The following is a 20466-nucleotide window of genomic DNA, read 5'->3' on the forward strand; positions in this document are numbered from 1 at the left end:
TGAGATTCTAATCTCATGTGTCTGCCGAAGGTGGAGAAAGTGTCTAAAGCCTGCAAATCCATGTGTATGTGGGTCAGAGCCATGGAACTTTACTCAGGAGTGATTAAGGAGGTCGAACCGAAAAGAGAAAAACTGGCCAAAGCTCAGGCAAGTTAGATTCTGTGTGTCATTAGCCAAATTTGGTGACTCTTTTTTCTCTCCCTGCAGGCGGAGCTTGATATCACCATGGCCACGCTACGAGAGAAGCAGAAGCAGCTTATGGAAGTGGAAAACCAAATCAAGGCCTTAGAGGATAATTATGACAACAGCCTGGATGAAAAAGAAACTTTAGGTAAACGTGCCACGTTTGTTCTCTTGGAAAGAAAAAGGGGTTTATATCTAATACTTTGATCCCCCTTTATTTCCTTTGTAGTTCAGACGATGGGCTTGACTAAGGCTCGACTGACGAGAGCGGGAAAGTTAACATCTGCTCTTGGTAATGAGCAAGTGCGTTGGGAGGAAAGCATTGCCATGTACGAGCAGGAGATCATTAACGTTGTCGGTAACGTCTTCATTGGCGCCGCCTGTGTGGCTTATTACGGAGCGTTTACATCTCACTACAGGCAGCTGGTATGTGTTTCTGGATCATATTCTCTCTCTTATTGTCTCTGATTTATTGTAGTTTTAACTATTTTTTTAATACTCCGATAAATTTAAATGATTATAGTCGTAGTTTAACAATCTCTGAGTTGGTTTTAATTCATGGTAACAAAAGCACTTTTGTAATTAAAAATATATATATAAATATGGTTTATGAAAGATTAGTGTAAGTCATGTTTAAAATAATTCATCTTTTTTGTTGTCACAGTGTTTTGTTGTATTTTAAACATGAAAAGATATATATAAAATATTCAAATGTTACCTGCCATGTCTAGAGATTAAAAAAAATAAAATAATAAACATTACAAAGACTTGGGGCTTCAAAGATTTTGTGAGTGCGCCATCCACATGTTGAACTGTGCGGCTCAAGTAGTAGGTAGCATAGACATAATGTGGCTCCTGCAATTTAAAAGGATGAATTTATTGATTAAAAAACAAGCATGTACAGTATTTAAAATATAATATAAAATTCTTTGAATTTCTCAAAAAACAACAGTGCGCCTTATATATGAACATTACAAACACTTAAATGACTCTGCGCCGACTTAGCCGTCACACCGTGGGCAAAATTACGTCATTGCGTCATCACGGGTTGGGATTTACGACGCACGTCACATCATGGCGGATGACTTTGGAGTAAGATTACTGCCACCGTTTTATGCGAGTGAATCTTGGTTGTTCACTCAAAATCACAGCACGCTCAACTAGTCATACACTTGCGTGTTCAACATGTCATATATGCGCGCGCTAGCCGTCATACACGCCCTGAACTTTTCTGCTGCGCACTCAACATTTGTCTACTCACAACAGCAGTCTCACATGCTCCTGCTTGAAGCCTTTTAAACATCATTTGAACATTGTTACCATGGTAGTGAACAGAGTTTTCAGAACGCTTAATAAAGTTTGACTTTATCTGACTGTTTTGTTTACATTCCCTTTAGCACCGCTTTATCTAGTGGATCCATAACGTAACCTCAGTCTAACGTTTGACTGTATCTTTTATTCTATGCGCCTTATAATCCGGTGCAACCTATTGATGAAAATAGTTCTAAAATAAGCCATTCATTGAAGGTGCGCCTTATAATCCGGTGCGCCTAATAATACGGAAAATACGGTAAACAAAAAATACCCATTTAAATTATATTATTTTACTTTTTGACGTTGATTGTCTTTGATTATAGTTAGAAACTATGCTGATATATGATGTTTATTATTGTTATTATAATTATTATATGCAACCTGATTCTTTAATATTATTATTATTATATTATAAAAATACCTTCTCATCTACATTCCACCCTCTCCTCAGTTGATCGATCAGTGGATAATACTCTGCCAGGAGCTGAACATTCCCATCAGTGCTAACTTCAGCCTCATCAACATTCTGGGCGACCCTTATATTATCCGCCAGTGGAATTCAGAGGGTCTCCCTCATGACATCGTCTCCAAGGAAAATGGCATTTTGGTCACAGAGGGCCGTCGCTGGCCGCTAATGATCGACCCTCAGGATCAGGTGAGTGTTCTGCTGGGGTTTTTTTGGGAATATGGAAAGTTCTCTTCAACTTTTTAATGATGTGTGAATGAGATCCATTACCGCTTCTGAAATACCTTTTTGATTATGTAGCTGAACTTTCTATTTCGTAATCCATTTGACATCAGTTTATTTACAACTCAAGTTAGTTTCCTCGCTTTCCATTCAGCTTACCATTTGAAAAGAAAACAAACCATTCATGTGTCCATCGTATAACTTTTTAGCCGCCTTGTGTTAACAGGCAAACAGATGGATCCGATCGAAGGAGGCAAAACACGGTCTGAAGGTGATAAAGTTGACGGATCCCAGCTTCCTACGCACTCTTGAAAATGGTATTCGAATGGGCACTCCAGTGTTACTAGAGGAGGTAGGATTTGTATTACTATTTATTCTCCTAAATCTGCGAGGTTTTTTTTTTAGTAATTAGCATTGTGTCATATATTCGATTAGCACACTTAGATACACTCAGTTAATGTTTGTATTATAATAGTAAATGTTCCTGATTACATGTTTTTTATCACCTTTTTGTCTTTTTAGATTAAAGAAAATCTGGACCCAGTTTTAGAGCCCATCCTACTGAAGCAGACGTTCATGTCTTGCGGGCGTTTGCTTATTCGACTGGGAGACACCGATATAGACTACGACAAAAATTTCCGTTTCTATATGACGACAAAGCTTGCAAACCCACACTACCTACCGGAGGTAAGCGTTAAAAAAAATAAATGATGTTGCCACAGCAAAATAATTTAGGATTGTGTAAAACTTGCAATTTGTTTTTTCAATTATAATATATAAGATAAATATGAGCGGCAAAAAAGTCCAGTAAAGTAAAAACCCCTTTTGGATGTAAATGGTAAATGGCTCTTACTTCTATAGCGATTTTCTATGGTTATTCAGCAGCCAAAGCGCTTTACACTAAGTTACGCATTCACCCATTCACACACACAATCACACACTGATGGGAGTAGGCCGCAACGCAGCGCACCACTTGAACCATCAGGACCAATCAGGGTAAATTGTCTTACTCAGGGACACGACGCCACAATCTCGTCCGGAGCTGGGATTGAACCCACAACTTCCCTCTTTTATTGAAGCCTCAACATGAGGAATTGTTACAAATAAAAGTTAAACTAGTCTGTATTTTAAGATTCATCTTCGTCCAAAATAACGTTCTTAAAAACATCCAAATACCTCTGTGTTGTTCGTCCATATCTTCCCTCTTGTATTGATACCATCATTAGGAATTGTGTGTTCCAATGAGTAAAGACGTCAGGCAGGAACTGAGACTGATAACATAACTGAGTTTCAGTTCCTATCTTAAAATGAACATGCATTTCTGTCTTTTAACTCTAAAAAAGGAAAACATTAGTCCCAGTTTAAACTGACATTAACTTTGCATTACAGTATAAACAACCTATAAATGACTTTAAGAGGTCTTCTGATGTGTTATGAGGTTTCGAAGTTCAAGTTTCGAATGAGTTTATATCTGAAAAATGATCATTTTTGCTATGTGACATTTCATGGTAATGACTATATAATGTCCAGTTAAAGTGTGTTCACCCAACAATAGAAATGATCTTTCTTTTATTTTAGGTTTGCATCAAAGTGACAATTATCAACTTTACTGTGACCAAATCTGGCTTGGAAGATCAACTGCTAAGGTTTGAAAAACATTTATAGCTAATTGTTCATTTACATTCCAAGCTTGATTAATGCCCTCTGTCGCTGAAGTGATGTGGTGCGACTTGAGAGTCCACATCTGGAGGAACAGAGGAATGAGCTGATTGTGCGCATCAACGCTGACCGCAACCAGCTGAAGGACATTGAGGATCGTATCCTCAAGCTTCTGTTCACCTCTGAGGGAAACATTCTCGACAATCAAGAGCTCACCGAGACCCTCCAAGAATCCAAGGTTAACTTCAGAAGGACCCAGTTTATAGACAATAGTCACTTATTTGAGTTTTTATTTATCTCCTTTGTGTGTGTTCTTTCTCCACACAGGTGACATCAGAGGCTATCAAAGAGCGTCTGAGCGAGGCCGAGTCCACCGAGGAGATGATCAACACAGCCAGAGAGCGATACCGACCCGTGGCGAATCGAGGATCCGTCCTGTATTTCGTGATCGCCAGTCTGTCTGAGATTGATCCAATGTACCAATTCTCCCTCAAGTACTTCAAACAGGTTTGCAATTTTTTTTTTTAAAGAGCTACTCAAGCTTGCCTTCAAGGACCTAACCTTTCTTGCAAACTTCAGCTTTTCAACAGCACCATCGAAACATCCGAGCCAAACGATGTGCTGGAGGAGCGCCTGCAGATCCTCCTGGATCAAATCCTGCTCAACTCCTACATCAACGTATCCCGCGGCCTCTTTGAACAGCACAAACTCATCTACAGCTTCATGCTGTGTGTGGACATCATGAAGGAGCGTAAGGATATCTCCGAGGCCGAGTGGCAGTACTTCCTGAGCGCTGCAGCGTCTTTGGAAAAGGTATTTTTAAACCGGAAAAGTCAAATCGTGTTACAAACGAAATGATTAGTTGTTGTCACCTGGAGGTTTGTAGAGATCTTTAATATGAATTACTATGACAAAAATGACTAAAAATGACATACAAAAAAACGTTTTTCCAGGGGGGACACGTCAGTTTCATCATACCAAGAGTTAGAGAAAGTCTATTGCATCTCAAAATTGTTTTAGGTATATCAGAATTAGATTTTACAATTGTAATCATTTTATATCAAAGCATGTGACGGATAGAAAAGGTTTTACTTTGACTTTTTAAATTGTTATTCACATCTATCTATTCTTTGGTTGAATAATACAGTTTATATACAGTATAGTATAGAATTCATTAAATTTGGACAGAATTTGAACTTTCATGGGAGTGTATTTCAAATTGTTAAGACATATGTCTACCTCCACAGATGCTTGTACAGGAGTCCTACCCATGTATTCACAGTGTGTTACTGCTGTTGGCAGTCAGCCATTCTGATCATTATGCACAGGCTTGTCTTTACCTTTCCGGCCTTCCAGCCCTCGAACCACTCCTCTGGGATAACATTTCATGTTTTTAAATGTCCTATTTTGTACCTTTCCCTCCCTGGAATTTTGAGTGTTTTGTTTTCATTTTGTGGTATTCTAGCTATTGATTCCTCTTCTGCTAGGAATACCCCGAGCGGCCTGATGCACCGTGGCTTAGTGATCCTGACTGGAAAACGTGTTGTGAACTGGAGGAAGCTCTGCCATGCTTCAAGGGCCTCTGCAAGGAAATGTCCAAGACCAACATACACATAAAACTTGGTACCTTTAAACTCGTGTCCCTTGCAATTTCTGCTTGTTATTTTAAATAATGCGTTTTGTCGTGATCTTAGGGCAGTTCGAAGCCTCTTTAAATCCGAAGGAATGGGAGGGTTACGTTACGGAGCTGCCGCCACTGGGAGAGGCCAAAGACGGTGAGATCTGTGGCCACTGGGATGAGAGACTGGGTGCATTTCAGAAGCTTGTGATCATCAAGAGTTTCATGGAGGAAAAGGCGAGTTTAATCCCTGCAAAAGTTTGAAACGGCACATGGTTATTGATCTCATCTTTTGCTATACAGGTGGTGTTTGCCTCAACAGAGTTTGTAATAGTATCAATAGGGCAGCAGTTCGTGGAACAACCACCTATTGATCTCGCCAATCTCTATAACGATATGTCGCCCTACACACCGCTCATCTTCATTTTGAGCACAGGATCAGACCCGATGGGTGCCTTCCAGCGCTTTGCAAAGGAGAGAGGCGTTATAGAAAGGTAAGAACATATATAGGATGAGAGAGTTCGTGTTAGAACTTAATAATAATATATGTATCCCAATTTCTTCATAACAAAGAAAGGAATGGACGTTTTCAATTTTTATTTCCCTAAATTTAACCACAAGTACCAAAAGGCCAACATTGTGATTAAATTACAAAAAGACATGTTGGAACTAGTATTTGTGTTGATGACAGCAGAACACAGCAGTTTTGAAACAAAAGTCTAAATACAAATTTAACAAGACCCCATATCTGACATCTCCGTTTTTTCCAAAATCTCAGACAAAATGTCCAAAAACCAAATCATTCAGTAACACAATGAACTAGTAGTTGTGTTGAGGAACGATATAAAAATGCAAGTGAGAGCCTAGTCCAGCTTTATCGGGCAAGAAGCATGGGACACCCTGGACAGGACGCCACTCGCATAAAACCATTTGCACCTACAGATAGTTTCATCTCAACTCTGACACTATTTTGGTCTCTGAATGACACGTCCTTATAATGTTCTAACCAATCTTTTTACTCTTGATGTTCACCTTTTGCAGGGTTGAGTCAATATCTCTGGGTCAAGGTCAAGGACCCATAGCTGAGAAGATGATCATAGCTGCGCTGTTGAGTGGTAAATGGGTCTTTCTTCAGAACTGCCACCTGGCCGTGTCTTGGTTGCTAGCCATGGAGGAGTTAGTCAAGACCTTCACGGAGCCTGGTAAAGTAGCAACACCAAATTATATTTTTTCTTATTCGCAGCAGGTTAAATATCGGGTATACATGTATATCAAGGATATAAAAGCAGATTATGAGGCCTACTATACATAATGTTTTTTTTAACATTTGCTATATATCATACATTAAACAAGTAGTTTTAAAAGGAGACATCACGTTAAAAATAAGAATTGTTGTGTTTCTCTGGCTGTAGGAACGTCCATCCATGAGGACTTCCGCTTGTTCCTCAGTTCTATGCCAACAAAAGTGTTTCCTGTTACAGTTCTTCAGAACTCTGTGAAGGTAAAACTCACAATGAATCCGTTCACTCTGTGGAGCATGATGATGCATGAAAGTAATTTTTCTTCTTTGGTACTTGATCAACCATAGGGAGTGAACATTCCAGCCTGTATATAGCAGATACAATTGTGGATTCATGTTTCTAAGCATCAACTACTAAATCGGTCCAACAGCAGGTTCAACGGGATAGTCTTTGTCTTTTAACTGTTGTTTCCATATTCATGGCAAAATATTCCAGCGATAATGAAATTCTGTCTTTCTTTGGTTGTCTTTTTCCAACATCTCCATCTCAAAAAAATAACCCTTTCAAGGATACGTATACACACTGTTGCCTATAGAGACTTTCAAATGCAGATTTCAAAACCAAAACAATAGACCGCTGAAGGCAATGTCCATAGACTGTCAAGACCAAGACCATGGAATGTCAAGGCCGAGACCATAGACCACCAAGGCTAAGACAATAGACTGTCAAGGCCAAGACCATAAACCTTTAAGGCCAGGACGGCAGACCATCAAGGAAAAGACCTTAGAACATCGAGGCCAAGACCATAAACCATCAAGGCCAAGAACGAAGACTGTCAAGGCCAAGACCACAGACAATCAAGGAAAAGACCATTAAGCATCAAGGCAAAGACCATAGAACATCTAGGCCAAGACCGCATACTGTTAAGGCAAAGACCATAAACCATCAAGGCCAAGACCACAGATCATCAAGGAAAAGACCATAGACTGTCAAGGCCAAGACAATAGAATATCAAGGCCAAGACCATTAACCATCAAGGCCAAGACAATAGACCATCAAGGCAAAGACCATAGAACATCTAGGCCAAGACCGGATACTGTCAGGGCAAAGACAATAAAACATCAAGGCAAAGACCCTAGAACATCAAGGCCAAGACCATAAACCATCAAGGCCAAGACCGCAGACTGTCAAGGCCAAGACCTCAGACAATCAAGGAAAAGACCATAGACCGTCAAGGCCAAGACCATAGAATACAAGGCTAAGACCATAGACCATCAAGGCCAAGACCACAGACAATCAAGGAGAAGACCATAGACCGTCAAGGCCAACACCATAGAATATCAAGGCTAAGACCATAGACCATCAAGGCCAAGACCACAGACCATCAAGGCAAAGACCATAGACCTTAAAGGCCAAGACAATACAGAGACCAAGATGGGGTGGTGTGGATACCAGACTTGGAAACTACAACAGTGTTTATAAACCTATTAGTGTATAAGATACTTATTTTAAAATCAAAGGGGAAGACTGATTGTAACTATAGGTTCTGTTTGTAATTAACAATAATGGAATTAAATGAGCAATGTGATTTTTAATACTGGTTTTATTTCAAATGTTTATAAAACAGCCAACAATCTACTCTTTTTAACAGCATATTTCTCATCCTGGTTGTCTGCCAATGCCCCTAGGTAACGAACGAGCCTCCCAAAGGACTGAGAGCCAATATGCGGCGAGCCTTCGGAGAAATCACCAATGATTACTATGAAGAGCATGTTCTCGCTCGAGAGTGGAGGAAGATTGTCTTTGGGGTCTGCTTCTTCCATGCAATCATTCAGGTGCTTCACTCTCGTTCTTGGAGATTGTCAAGTGATGACGTGATGAAGGTTCATGAATCACTGTCGTATTTAGATTTAAAAAAAATGGTTCTGTGGATGCTACATTGATTGTATCATTTGACATTAACCATGCCATCTGTGTTTTTATATACATTTATTTTCTTTGACTCAGGAGCGAAAAAAATTTGGCCCCCTGGGATGGAACATTCGCTACGAGTTCAATGACAGCGACAGAGAATGTGCTCTGCTCAACCTCTGCCTGTACTGTAAGGATGGAAGTATCCCGTGGGACGCTCTCATCTACATCACCGGTGAGGACATTATGAGCCGTGACTTAGCTCTGACCCAGTAACACTGTGTGATTTAAACAAGGATGTCAACAACAACAAAAATATTTACTGATTATGATTATTTACTTGACAAATATTAAGTTTTCAATACAGTAACAATTAAAAAATAACTCTATTTTAAAATAATTATAGAAGCATTTAATATCCTTCATTACAAAATGAAATCTTAATTTTAAATAATTTATAATAAATTTGTTAAATAGTGGGAAATTGTCTGTAGGTATGAGTTTGTGTGTGAATGGTTGTCTGTCTTCGTGTGCCCTGCGACAGACTGGCATCCTGTCCAGCGTGTCCCCCCTCTCGCCCTATGATTCTGGGATAGGCTCCAGTCTCCCCGCGACCAAGATCCCGGGATAAAGCTTTTGTCAATGAATAAATGAATGAATGAATGAATGAATGAATGTTATATAGACAGACCAAACCATATTCATGAGGCTCCTAATGAGGTTAAAGTAAAACTGTAAATCTAATCATGTAAAGTATAAATGACATTCATTTATATTTATTTTTATTTGTTTCTATATTAATTGTACCGTATTTTCCGGACTATAAGTCGCACTGCAGACGCATTTTTGGGGGAAATTTATTTGATAAAATCCAACACCAAGAACAGACATGTCATCCTGAAAGGCAATTTAAAATAAAAATAGAATAGAGGCAACAACCAGCTGAATAATTGTACGGTATGCTTACGTTACATGACACAACTGAGAACGTGCCTGGTATGTTAACATAACATATTAAGAGTTATTCAGATAACTATAGCATAAATAACATGCTAAGAAGTTTACCTATCCATCCGTGTAACTCCAAATAACTAAAATCCAATGAAATCTTCATCCTCGGTGTCACTTTTAAACAACTCTGCTAACTCCGGACAACACAGGCCTAGATCGCCCTCTTGCGGTTTAGTGTGAAAATAACATGTGAAATGATATACCGGTAATCGTGTATAATAACTTCACACATAAGTCGCTCCAGAGTAAAAGTCGCACCCCCGGCCAAACTATGAAAAAAACTGCAACATATAGTCCGGAAAATACGGTACCTGTAGTTTAGAGTGTTTGTTTTTTTTCTACAAATAATGTATACTTATTTTATTATATAGACATTTCTTATTTACATCTCTTTATAGATTATTTAAAAAAAACATTCATAGGTTAAATGATATAGAGTCAACTAAAAATATTTTCTCTTTTTACTGATGTTTTTTTTCCATCGTATTTAGGGGCCTTATTCTTCTATATTCTTTTTTTACGGCCCCTTCCTGACAGTGTAGGCATATAATGTGGCCCCTCGCGGAATTGCAATTTCCCCAGCCCTTGTCTAAGTAATAACTTTAGCTAGAATTTAAATTGATCCTTGAACAACTTTGAATTATTGGATGGGACACACTTCATATCTACAATGCTCCTCGTGTGTCTCCCTAATCCGCTTTTCAATTACCAGCCAAACTTGGTGCAGTCTCGCGGGATTCCTCCACAGCAGGGTCACATTCCCTCAGCCTCACCGATCTGTGTTATTGGTTTAATCTCTTAATTCCATCGCTACTGTAGGGCAGCGTCGGGCTCCATCCGAGCAGCAAGAGGCTCGTACATGAAGGAGCTTTTTTGTGTTACAGACTGTGTGCCAAAAACTTTCGCCGCCTGCAGCTTTCGCAGAGATGTGTCAGATAATTCGCCCGCTTCCTCTTACATAACCGTTTCTTAAGGCGAAGTGTGAAGCTCCACTTTTCCAACATCGTCATCTGCTGTTGTGTTTAAAACCTTCTATTGATCTGTGAGATTCATGAACAGAGAATGCACCAAGAGGCTGTTTTAAAATCAGGAAATACTCTCTAAGACAGGGGTCGGGAACCTATGGCTCGCGAGCCAGGTGTGGCTCTTTTGATGATTGTATCTGGCTCGCAGATTTCGGCTTTTCAGATAAAACATAAAATATTATCACTTGTTTCAGGGGTGGGCAATACGTCGATCGAAGCTGTTGCGAGTAGATCGCATGATTTAATAAAATATGATATGAGAAAATAGTAAAGAGAGCTCTGATTGGCTGCTGTGCATGTCAATCAAATGGTTATTGTGCCGATTGGTTGAAAATTTGATTGACATGCACAGCAGCCAATCAGAGCTCCTGCCTCTTCCACTGAACGCACGGAAAAGATCATATGAATCGAGAATAAAAAGAGCAAAACGTGCGACAGTCATTTTACGCAATTCAGAAAAACGATATAGAATTATAAGCTTGTTTTTCTTAAATAATATATCGAACAAAATAATGCGCGTTTGATCGCTTCAGGTTCTTCTCTACGAGAGTCACAGAAACATGACGTCAGGTCCATCAAAGTTAAGCTGCAGGTTTCAATGAAAGCGCAACAAATGCTGGTTCTATTTCGTCCCTACTGACCGCCAGGGGCGGTGCTTCAAGCACTGAATGTATCCATCTTGCGCATGCGCAGTTCGAGTTTAATACCAACAAAGTCACCTGTGACCCCTGATGACCCGGAAGGGTATATCTTCCGGTGACATCAGAGGATCTGTTCCTTTTCATCTTCTCGCTGCGCAAGTAGCATGTCACCGAGCTAGTTCAAGGACTAGCTCTTTCGTTGCCGTTAGTCACGCGACTTCTGTCGGAGCTGCGAAACTTTCGCCCTCCAGAGACTGCAACGAACTTTTAACGCGGAGAAGTTGTAGCGGCTTGCCGTGGACACTTCCGGAGATCGTCATCGTTTGGCTGAGTACCAATTTTCTTATCGTTGAATATCAGTACAACCTGTTGTACTCGCTTTGGTTGTATTTGATTTATTTCGGTGAAAGGAAGCGTACTCGCTCCCTCTCCTGACATTGTACACTATATTTATATATCATTGAATATCAGTACAACCTGTTGTGCTCGCTTTTGGTTGTATTTTGATTTATTTCGGTGAACGGAAGCGTACTCGCTCCCTCTCCCGACATTGTACTCTATATTTATATATCATTGAATATAAGTACAACCTGTTGTGCTCGCTTTTGGTTGTATTGATTTATTTCGGTGAACGGAAGTGTATTCGCTCCCTCTCCCGACATTGTACTCTATATTTATATATCATTGAATATCAGTACAACCTGTTGTACTCGCTTTGGTTGTATTTTGATTTATTTCGGTGAACGGGGGCGTACTCGCTCCCTCTCCCGCATTGTACTCTATATTTATGTATCATTGAATATAAGTACAACCTGTTGTACTCGCTTTTGGCTGTATTTTGATTATTTCGGTGAACGGAAGTGTACTCGCTCCCTCTCCCGACATCGTACTCTATATTTATATTCAATGAATACCAGTACAACCTGTTGTACTCACTTTGGTTGTACTTTTGATTTCTTGGTGACGGCAGTGTTTTCGCTCCCTCTCCCAACATTGTACACTAAATATTTATATATCATTGAATATAAGTACAACCTGTTGTACTCGCTTTTGGCTGTATTTTGATTATTTCGGTGAATGGAAGTGTACTCGCTCCCTCTCCCGACATCGTACTCTATATTTATATTCAATGAATACCAGTACAACCTGTTGTACTCACTTTGGTTGTACTTTTGATTTCTTGGTGACGGCAGTGTTTTCGCTCCCTCTCCCAACATTGTACACTAAATATTTATATATCGGTACAACCTGTTGTAATCGCTTTTGGTTGTATTTTGATTTCTCTTGGTGACGGCAGTGTTTTCGCTCCCTCTCCCGACATTTATATTGCTGTTTTTTCAGCTACTGAAGTACATTCTTTTATACTTGTTGGTGACGACTGCGTATTCGCTTCCTCTCCCAGCATCTGTGATACTTCTATCTCATATGTGTACCACTTGTTGGTGACGACTGCGTGTTCGCTTCCTCTCCCAGCATCTGTGATATTTCTATCTCATATGAGTAACACTTGTTGGCGACGACTGCGTATTCGCTTCCTCTCCCAGCATCTGTGATACTTCTATCTCATATGTGTAACACTTGTTGGTGACGACTGCGTATTCGCTTCCTCTCCCAGCATCTGTGATACTTCTATCTCATATGTGTAACACTTGTTGGTGACGACTGCGTGTTCGCTTCCTCTCCCAGCATCTGTGATACTTCTATCTCATATGTGTGACACTCGTTGGTGAAGGCTGTTTTCGCTCCCGCTCCCAGCGTTTGTGATAATTCTTTCTCATATGTGTAACACTCGTTGGTGAAGGCTGTGTTTTCGCTCCCGCTCCCAGCGTTTGTGATAATTCTATCTCATATGTGTAACACTTGTTGGTGACGACTGTGTGTTCGCTTCCTCTCCCAGCATCTGTGATACTTCTATCTCATATGTGTAACACTCGTTGGTGAAGGCTGTTTTCGCTCCCGCTCCCAGCGTTTGTGATAATTCTATCTCATATGTGTAACACTCGTTGGTGAAGGCTGTGTTTTCGCTCCCGCTCCCAGCGTTTGTTGTTTTTTCTCTGTGTGGCCTTTTGCTCGTTGCTAACATGCTTGGCGGCCACTCTTGCTCAGTCTGTTGGCTTCCCTGCAGCCTGAGGATGGCCATGATATGTGTCCCTCATGCCTTGGTCTCGAGCATCTGAGGGAAGGTCTGTCAGAAGATCCCTGTATGAACTGCAGCTTCATGCCCGGGGAAAGAGAGTTGGGTGATCCTGCTCCTCCTCCAGCCATCTTGGTACCGGAGGAAGATGTAATCCCCATGGCAGCTTCAGCCACTGACTTCGCCGAATATGGAGAGGAGGTGGTGCCACGGCATGTAGCCTCCCACGTCTCCGTGGCAGGTTCCCGTATTTCAGCCCACAGTTCTACTGGGTGGTTCTGAAGACGGCTCAACGGGGCTGTCATTCGTACGGCCCTGGCTCGCCTGCAGTTAGATATACCGCAGGCTCAGCCAGCTTCGGCCAGTGCTCTTCAGGCGCGGATCAGCTCCCGCCAACTTTACTGTGCCTCCATCTGACGAATATTTGAGAGAGTTGCAGAGCCTTCTCTCGGGGGCATGAAGATTCTGCCCTACCTAGACGATTGGCTTATCTGTGCTCTGTCCCGGTCTCGGGTGACCCTGGACACCACAAGCCTTCTTTCCCATGTGTCTCGACTAGCTCTCAGGGTCAACTCTTCAAGGAGTTGCCTAGTCTAGCAGAGCACATTTTTTCTCGGGATGACACTCGATACAGTCTCAATGAAAGCCTGCCCTTCACCACAGCGGGTGGACGACATCCTCCGCCTCCTTCCCTCTTCCGCAGGGGCATGTGGCTGCATTACGTGGAGTTTCTGCGACTCCTAGGCAAACTGACGGCTGCCGCCACCGTGGTCCCTTTGGGGCTGTTGTTGCTACGCCCCCTTCAGAGGTGGCTGAACAACTTTCACCTGGATGCCAGGTGGCACCGGCACAGGAGACTCCTTGCTCTGGCTCCGTGGAGAGAGACCTTTCTCCTCCAAGGCGTGCAGATGGGTTCGGTTGCATTCCGTCGAGAGGCCATCACAACAGACGCCTCCCCTCAGGGTGGGGTGCAGTTTGGCAAACCATACAGCCCAGGGGCTGTGGTCTGCTCGAGATTGCTCGGAGCACATCAAATGTACTAGAGCTACGAGCTATGTATATGGCCCTGCAGTACTTTCTTCCCTTACCGAGAGGGCACCATGTGCTTGTGCGGTCATACATGTGTCGACCGTATCGCATATAAACCACCAGGAGGGGCACCAGGTCTGCACAGCTGTTGCAAGCATCCCGGGACCTCCTACTGTGGGCGGCTCCACGCCTGGCCAGCCTGAGAGCAATGTTTTTTGCCCGGGGACCAGAGTCAGGTCGCAGACCTGCTCTCCCGAGGCAAGCCTCCATTGGAGTGGCGGCTTCATCCAGAGGTGGTGCTCAATATCTGGGACATCTTCGGCAGAGCACAGGTAGATCTGTTTGCCACAGAGCAGTCGACCCATTGCCCCCTCTGGTTCTCCCTGAAAGAGGAAAGCAGTCCTCTGAGCCAGGATGCTCTTGCGCACGACTGGCCAGAAGGTCTCCTCTATGCTTTCCCTACAATCCCTCTGATATTCTTAACACTACAGGGGGTCCTCCATCAGGGTCACAGGCTGCTGTTGTTAGCCCCCTTCTGGCCAGGGAGAACATGGTTTCAACTGCTGCGCAGGCTCTGCCGCAGCTCACCATGGCGCCTCCCCGACAGGAAGGATCTCCTGTCTCAGCTGGAGGGCCAGATTTGGCGTCCCGACCCTCTTCACCTGCAACCTGGGTCTGGCCGCTGCAGGGCCCAACCCGCTTCTGACGCAGTGTTCAGATGCTGTCTGCGACACTATACTAAACGCCAGGGCGCCTTCTACACGGCTGCAGTATTCAAATAGATGGCAACTGTTAGCTGCATGGTGTTCAGACAGGGGTGAGGACCCTGTGCACTGTTCAGTCCCAAAGATTCTGGAGTTCCTCCAGTCACTATTGGACAGTGGCCGGTCTCCTGCTACACTGAGAGTATACGCGGCAGCCATTTCCTCTCGACATGTTCGGGTAGATGATAACACAGTGGGGTCCCACAGACTAGTGTCCCCCTTTCTAAAGGGCGCGTGGCGATTACGCCCCCCACGCACACAGCGTGCCCCAGCATGGGATTTGCACCTGGTGCTCGACGCTTTGTGTCTGCCTCCCTTTGAACCCCTGGCTCAGGCAGAGCTGAAGTGGGTTTCTGCTAAGACTGCTTTTCTCCTTGCCATTGCTTCAGCGAAGCGTATTGGGGAACTACATGCCCTGTCTGTGAGTGAGTCATGTCTGCGGTGGAGCTCAGACTGCTCAGGGGTTACCCTCTGGCCAAATATGGCTTTTCTCCCAAAGGTTCTGTCATTATCAAACCTCAACCGTCCCATTCAAGTGGCACAACTTATTCCCCCGGAAGGGGAAGACGCGTTTGGACTGCTGTGCCCTGTGCGGGCTCTAAGAACCTATGTAGCTGCAACCGCAAGTATAAGACGGTCGGACCAGCTCTTCATTTGCTATGGTGGCCCTAGGAAAGGCTGTGCTCTTCCCAAACAGCGACTCTCCCACGCATATAAAGGAAGTGGTCACCCCCTGCCATTCGGGGTGAGGTGCCACTCTCCCAGAGCGATGTCTATTTCATGGGCAGCCCTACGCGGGGTAGCCCTAGGGGACATCTGTGAGGCAGCATCATGGGCCTCACCAAGCACTCTTTTCAGGTTCTATCGGGTGAACGTTGCCACTCCTCATCCATGAGGTGTGGTCCGGTTGCCCGACTCTGTTGCTTCCCCTCAATGAGGTGTATGTACTAGGATTCTTTGTGACCTTGTTGTTATGGGTCATCCAGTGCTTGAAGCACCGCCTCTGGCGGTCAGTAGGGACGAAATAGAACGAAAGTTACATATGTAACTACGGTTCTATGAGTCCCGGATGACCGCCAGAGCGTTCTGTCACTCAGAATCCTTGTGATTTCGCGAGAAGATTCTGCAGGAACAGATCCTCTGATGTCACCGGAAGATATACCCTTCCGGGTCATCAGGGGTCACAGGTGACTTTGTTGGTATTAAACTCGAACTGCGCATGCGCAAGATGGATACATTCAGTGCTTGAAGCACCGCCTCTGGCGGTCATCCGGGACTCATAGAACCGTAGTTACATATGTAACTTTCGTTTTCCTTTTGTGATCACGTCCTTAAAACACACTTGCATTAATACATCATCACATGATGACTATTTGTAAATTACCTTTATCTCATGAATGTAATAAGAATACGCTGAAACCCAAACACGTTAAACAGGTGAGACACTCATTCTAATGACGTCAGAGACGATCAGACAAAGCGATGATGATGTGAAGTTACTGATGAACAGTTTTATTCTCGTTAAACTTCATCTGAAATTTAATTAATCCACTTGTGTGATTCATATCAGACATGTTTAAAAATATATTTACAAATATAAACTGTTAGTTTGAATTCATGTTTTCATTTGTTTTTGTTTTTTCATGATCACAGAAATGGAGAAATGTTAGTCTTGTGCTTCATTTAAATATGATGGACATATTGAAATGGAGGCATGGAAAGGGATGAACCCGTCTGAATTCTTTGTTGATTTTGATGAACAAAGGAAAAGGGCTTGAATTCGTGTCAAGCACAGATTCTTACATCTGAATATTATTTATATGGCTCTCACTGAAATAAATTTCCAAATATTTTGCTTTCATGGCTCTCTGAGTCAAAAAGGTTCCCGACCCCTGCTCTAAGAGAAAACAAAAGAAGATCGTTTTCTTTTCATTTGACTGTCCATACCCACATATCTTGTTTACTACTCTATTTTTCTTTCACATTCATAGGAATTTAAAGACATTTTAAGCGTGCAATATAATTGTGCGTGTTTAGTTTTTTTTTTAATATACAGCACCCATTCGCCCATTGGCTCCTTCTCAGTCGTCCGTGGGACTTTAAAAACTCGGAAATAGCAAGTTGCCCTTGTGGTTCATAAAAAAAAAAAAAATGCTGTGCCTTCTGTAGATTCTACAGTACGTTACGGAGCCCCTATAGGGGAAACATGGAAGAAAAAAAAGATATGACGCAGTATATCGTGCTGGCCCAACAACCAAAAACGATGAAGACTGGGAGACAACATCCGTGGGGAAGATTAATTGAATTTCATTTCGAAGTTGGCCTTCGTGCTTATTCGCAAGCATGCTTTAAACTTTAGTGAATGGCATCTGAAGTGGATTTTAAGTGAAAGGGAACTCTCTCTCGGCGTAAAACGTACTATGCTCGAGGAGATCTCGTCGGAATCTTCAGCAGCCAGTTGCAATCCTCTGGACAGAGCAGCCAAGTCTCGCGCTTTAATTTACCCATTCAATACTATATATTTATTTTTTAAATGATAATAAACAATGGTGATGTTTAGCCAATCACTGAATTCACCAAGCAATATTAACCAATCATAAGTGACATAAGGCAGGTATATCTGTCAGTTCAGCATCTCTACTCAGACAGACAACAGCGAGTGGTCAGGTCATCGTAACTTTCCGTAACTTTTCATTAGTTCATTCATTTTTACCATATCTATTGATTGATTAAAATAATCTCAGATTGTCCAATAAATAGGATTTAGATTTTGCGAGATCACGCACACGGTTCTTGTTGACAATGTTTTCTGCAACCGTGGCCTTTGACAAAACTGATTAACAGAGTTAGCAAGAGTTTGATAACAGATTTTGTGACTTTGGTCAAATTTGTGTCATTTATTTCAAATCCCTTTATGTCGGTGGACATTACAGGCAGAGCTGAGAACGTAAGTACAATCTTCACCTTGGATCCAGGGCAGGTGGAAATGGAAATATTAACTTTGCAAAACGACCTGCACCTTAAAGCACATCTGAATAGCACAAACTTTTGGAACTCAGTAACATTTATTTGCGTTCACATGACCCGCCTGATATTAAACTACGGTTCAAAGACATTACAGCCCGATTTCGGAGACGTTGACTTTTCAGCCTTTTTCAACTTTCTGTATTCAAAATATGTGGAACTTTTTTGAGGCTTCAGAAAACAACATTTTCAAAATTTAGGATACATTTATTTATGTTCACATGATCCTCCTGATATCAAACTATGGTTTAAAGACATTATTTCCCGATTTCTGAGATGTTGACTATTCACCCTTTTACCAACTTTCTGTAGTCAAAATATGTGGAATTTAGACTTTTTAAGGCTTCAGAAAATCACATTTTCAACATTTAGGAAACATTTAATTGCGTTCACATGATCCTCCTGATATCAAACTATGGTTAAAAGCAGGGGTCACCAACACAGTGCCCGTTGGCACAAGGTCACCCGCAAGGACCATATGAGGCACTCGCAGACCTGTTCTAAAAATAGCACAACTCACCACCAGTGAGCTGCGTCTAAATTTTTTTTAAATGAATTTTAAAATAACTAATTTTTTAACCACACTTGCATTTATATGTATATAATAAATAACGAGATCTTTAAAATAAAATAATTAAAAATATTTGTATAATACATGAAGGTTTAGATAATTTAGTCAAACTCTTATGGAGTGAGATTACTGCCACCGGTTTGAGCGAGTGTTTCTTGGTTGTTGTACACTCAAAACCCGCCTTCTTCCCTCGGGTAGCTCCCTGTGATTGTTGGAGAAGTCCAGCCAATGGCAGCAGAAAGCTTCAAGCAGCAGGTTGATTGGCTGTCTTTTGAGTGTACAACACCTGATGCACACCTGCAAGACTCACTCATAGAGTTGCAGTGTGAAGTTACACACCAGACTACAATACACTGGTGAACAGCATGCAATGCCAGTCTTCCCACTAACAAAGAAACAGATACCAAATGGTGTCAGTTTCAAAGCTGAATCAAAAATAGGATCCATTCAATTTAATAGTGTTCATGAAATGTAACAGATATCATTTTGTAAAAATGCAGCCGAAAATCTGACAAATTCTATCCAAATAAAATCTTAAAAAGCTAAATTTGTTATTTTAATCCATGTAAAAGTAAACATTAAATATGAAAAAAGTCATGTTTTATATTTTTTAATAAAATAATAAATAAATATAATTTATACATTTTAAAATATCTATTCAGTTTAATCTCCCTAAACAAAAACATATTGCACATAAAATGCAATTGTTATTTTAATCTACCTATATAAAAACAACATTAAATGTGAATTGTTGACCCCTAATCTATATATATATGAAAAAAATTGGTGACCCCTAATCTATAAATATAAGAAAAAAGTCGTTGACCCCTAATCTATATATATATATATATATATTTGTATATATATATATATATGAAAAAAAATGGTGACCGCTAATCTATATATATATATGAAAAAAGTTGTTGACCCCTAATCTAACACAAAAAAAAAAAAATTTATGTTGTGAAATCTTGAAACGCATAATAATAATAATCAATACAACATGAAAAATGTTTGCTTCATACCTCTTTAGGGTCGCATTGCCCAGACCTTATCCCTTTTACTTTGCCATTTCAGGAGAGATCACGTACGGCGGCAGAGTGACCGACGCTTGGGACCAGCGCTGTCTTCGAACTGTCCTCAAAAGCTTTTTCTCGCCGCCAACACTCGAACCTTCATACGCCTTCTCACCTTCAGGTTTCGACCCACCTAATTCTGCCGTGTGTTTTGGGCTCTTAATGTTGTTTATCTACTCGTATGCACGCATGTCGGTTGTATTTCTAGGGACCTACTATGCTCCAGATACAGATGAATTGGAAGAATGTAGGGATTATATTGAAAGCCTTCCCATCCTCGATGATCCTGAGGTCTTTGGTATGCATGAGAACGCAAACCTGGCATTCCAGGTGAGAATGGCTATACGTAATTTATCGTTTAGGAACTCTAAGTATTTAACAATCTTTTTTCTCTTTCTTAGCGTCAAGAAACGCAGACAATCATCAACACAATCCTGGCTATAAATCCTCGTTCATCGGCGCAGCACGGGGCTAAAAGCAACGACGAGATCGTCTGCGAGCTCGCTCAGTCCATACTCTCCAAACTCATAGGTTAGCAGCAAAGCTCCTAATGCATCCGTCACCATCACCTACCTCA

The 20466-nt window shown here is 41.7% G+C and overlaps 1 protein-coding gene across 1 annotated transcript in view; it reads left to right on the forward strand.

Moving 5' to 3' along the window:
* dnah6 (dynein, axonemal, heavy chain 6) overlaps positions 1-20466 on the forward strand; it is a 61593-nt gene that overhangs the window by 36283 nt on the left and 4844 nt on the right. Inside the window, exons 56-75 of the mRNA XM_087784475.1 lie at positions 31-147; positions 208-331; positions 413-609; positions 1949-2152; positions 2412-2537; positions 2708-2872; positions 3764-3831; positions 3902-4082; positions 4172-4351; positions 4424-4657; positions 5332-5467; positions 5539-5699; positions 5766-5956; positions 6504-6664; positions 6875-6963; positions 8392-8538; positions 8711-8849; positions 19891-20010; positions 20098-20219; positions 20291-20420. Coding sequence (XP_087640601.1) covers positions 31-147; positions 208-331; positions 413-609; positions 1949-2152; positions 2412-2537; positions 2708-2872; positions 3764-3831; positions 3902-4082; positions 4172-4351; positions 4424-4657; positions 5332-5467; positions 5539-5699; positions 5766-5956; positions 6504-6664; positions 6875-6963; positions 8392-8538; positions 8711-8849; positions 19891-20010; positions 20098-20219; positions 20291-20420 — 2992 coding nt within the window. The remainder of the gene's footprint in view (positions 1-30; positions 148-207; positions 332-412; positions 610-1948; positions 2153-2411; positions 2538-2707; positions 2873-3763; positions 3832-3901; positions 4083-4171; positions 4352-4423; positions 4658-5331; positions 5468-5538; positions 5700-5765; positions 5957-6503; positions 6665-6874; positions 6964-8391; positions 8539-8710; positions 8850-19890; positions 20011-20097; positions 20220-20290; positions 20421-20466) is intronic.

This window comes from Callionymus lyra, chromosome 1, assembly GCF_982586985.1.
Source record: "Callionymus lyra chromosome 1, fCalLyr1.hap1.1, whole genome shotgun sequence".
NCBI lineage: Eukaryota > Metazoa > Chordata > Actinopteri > Syngnathiformes > Callionymidae > Callionymus > Callionymus lyra.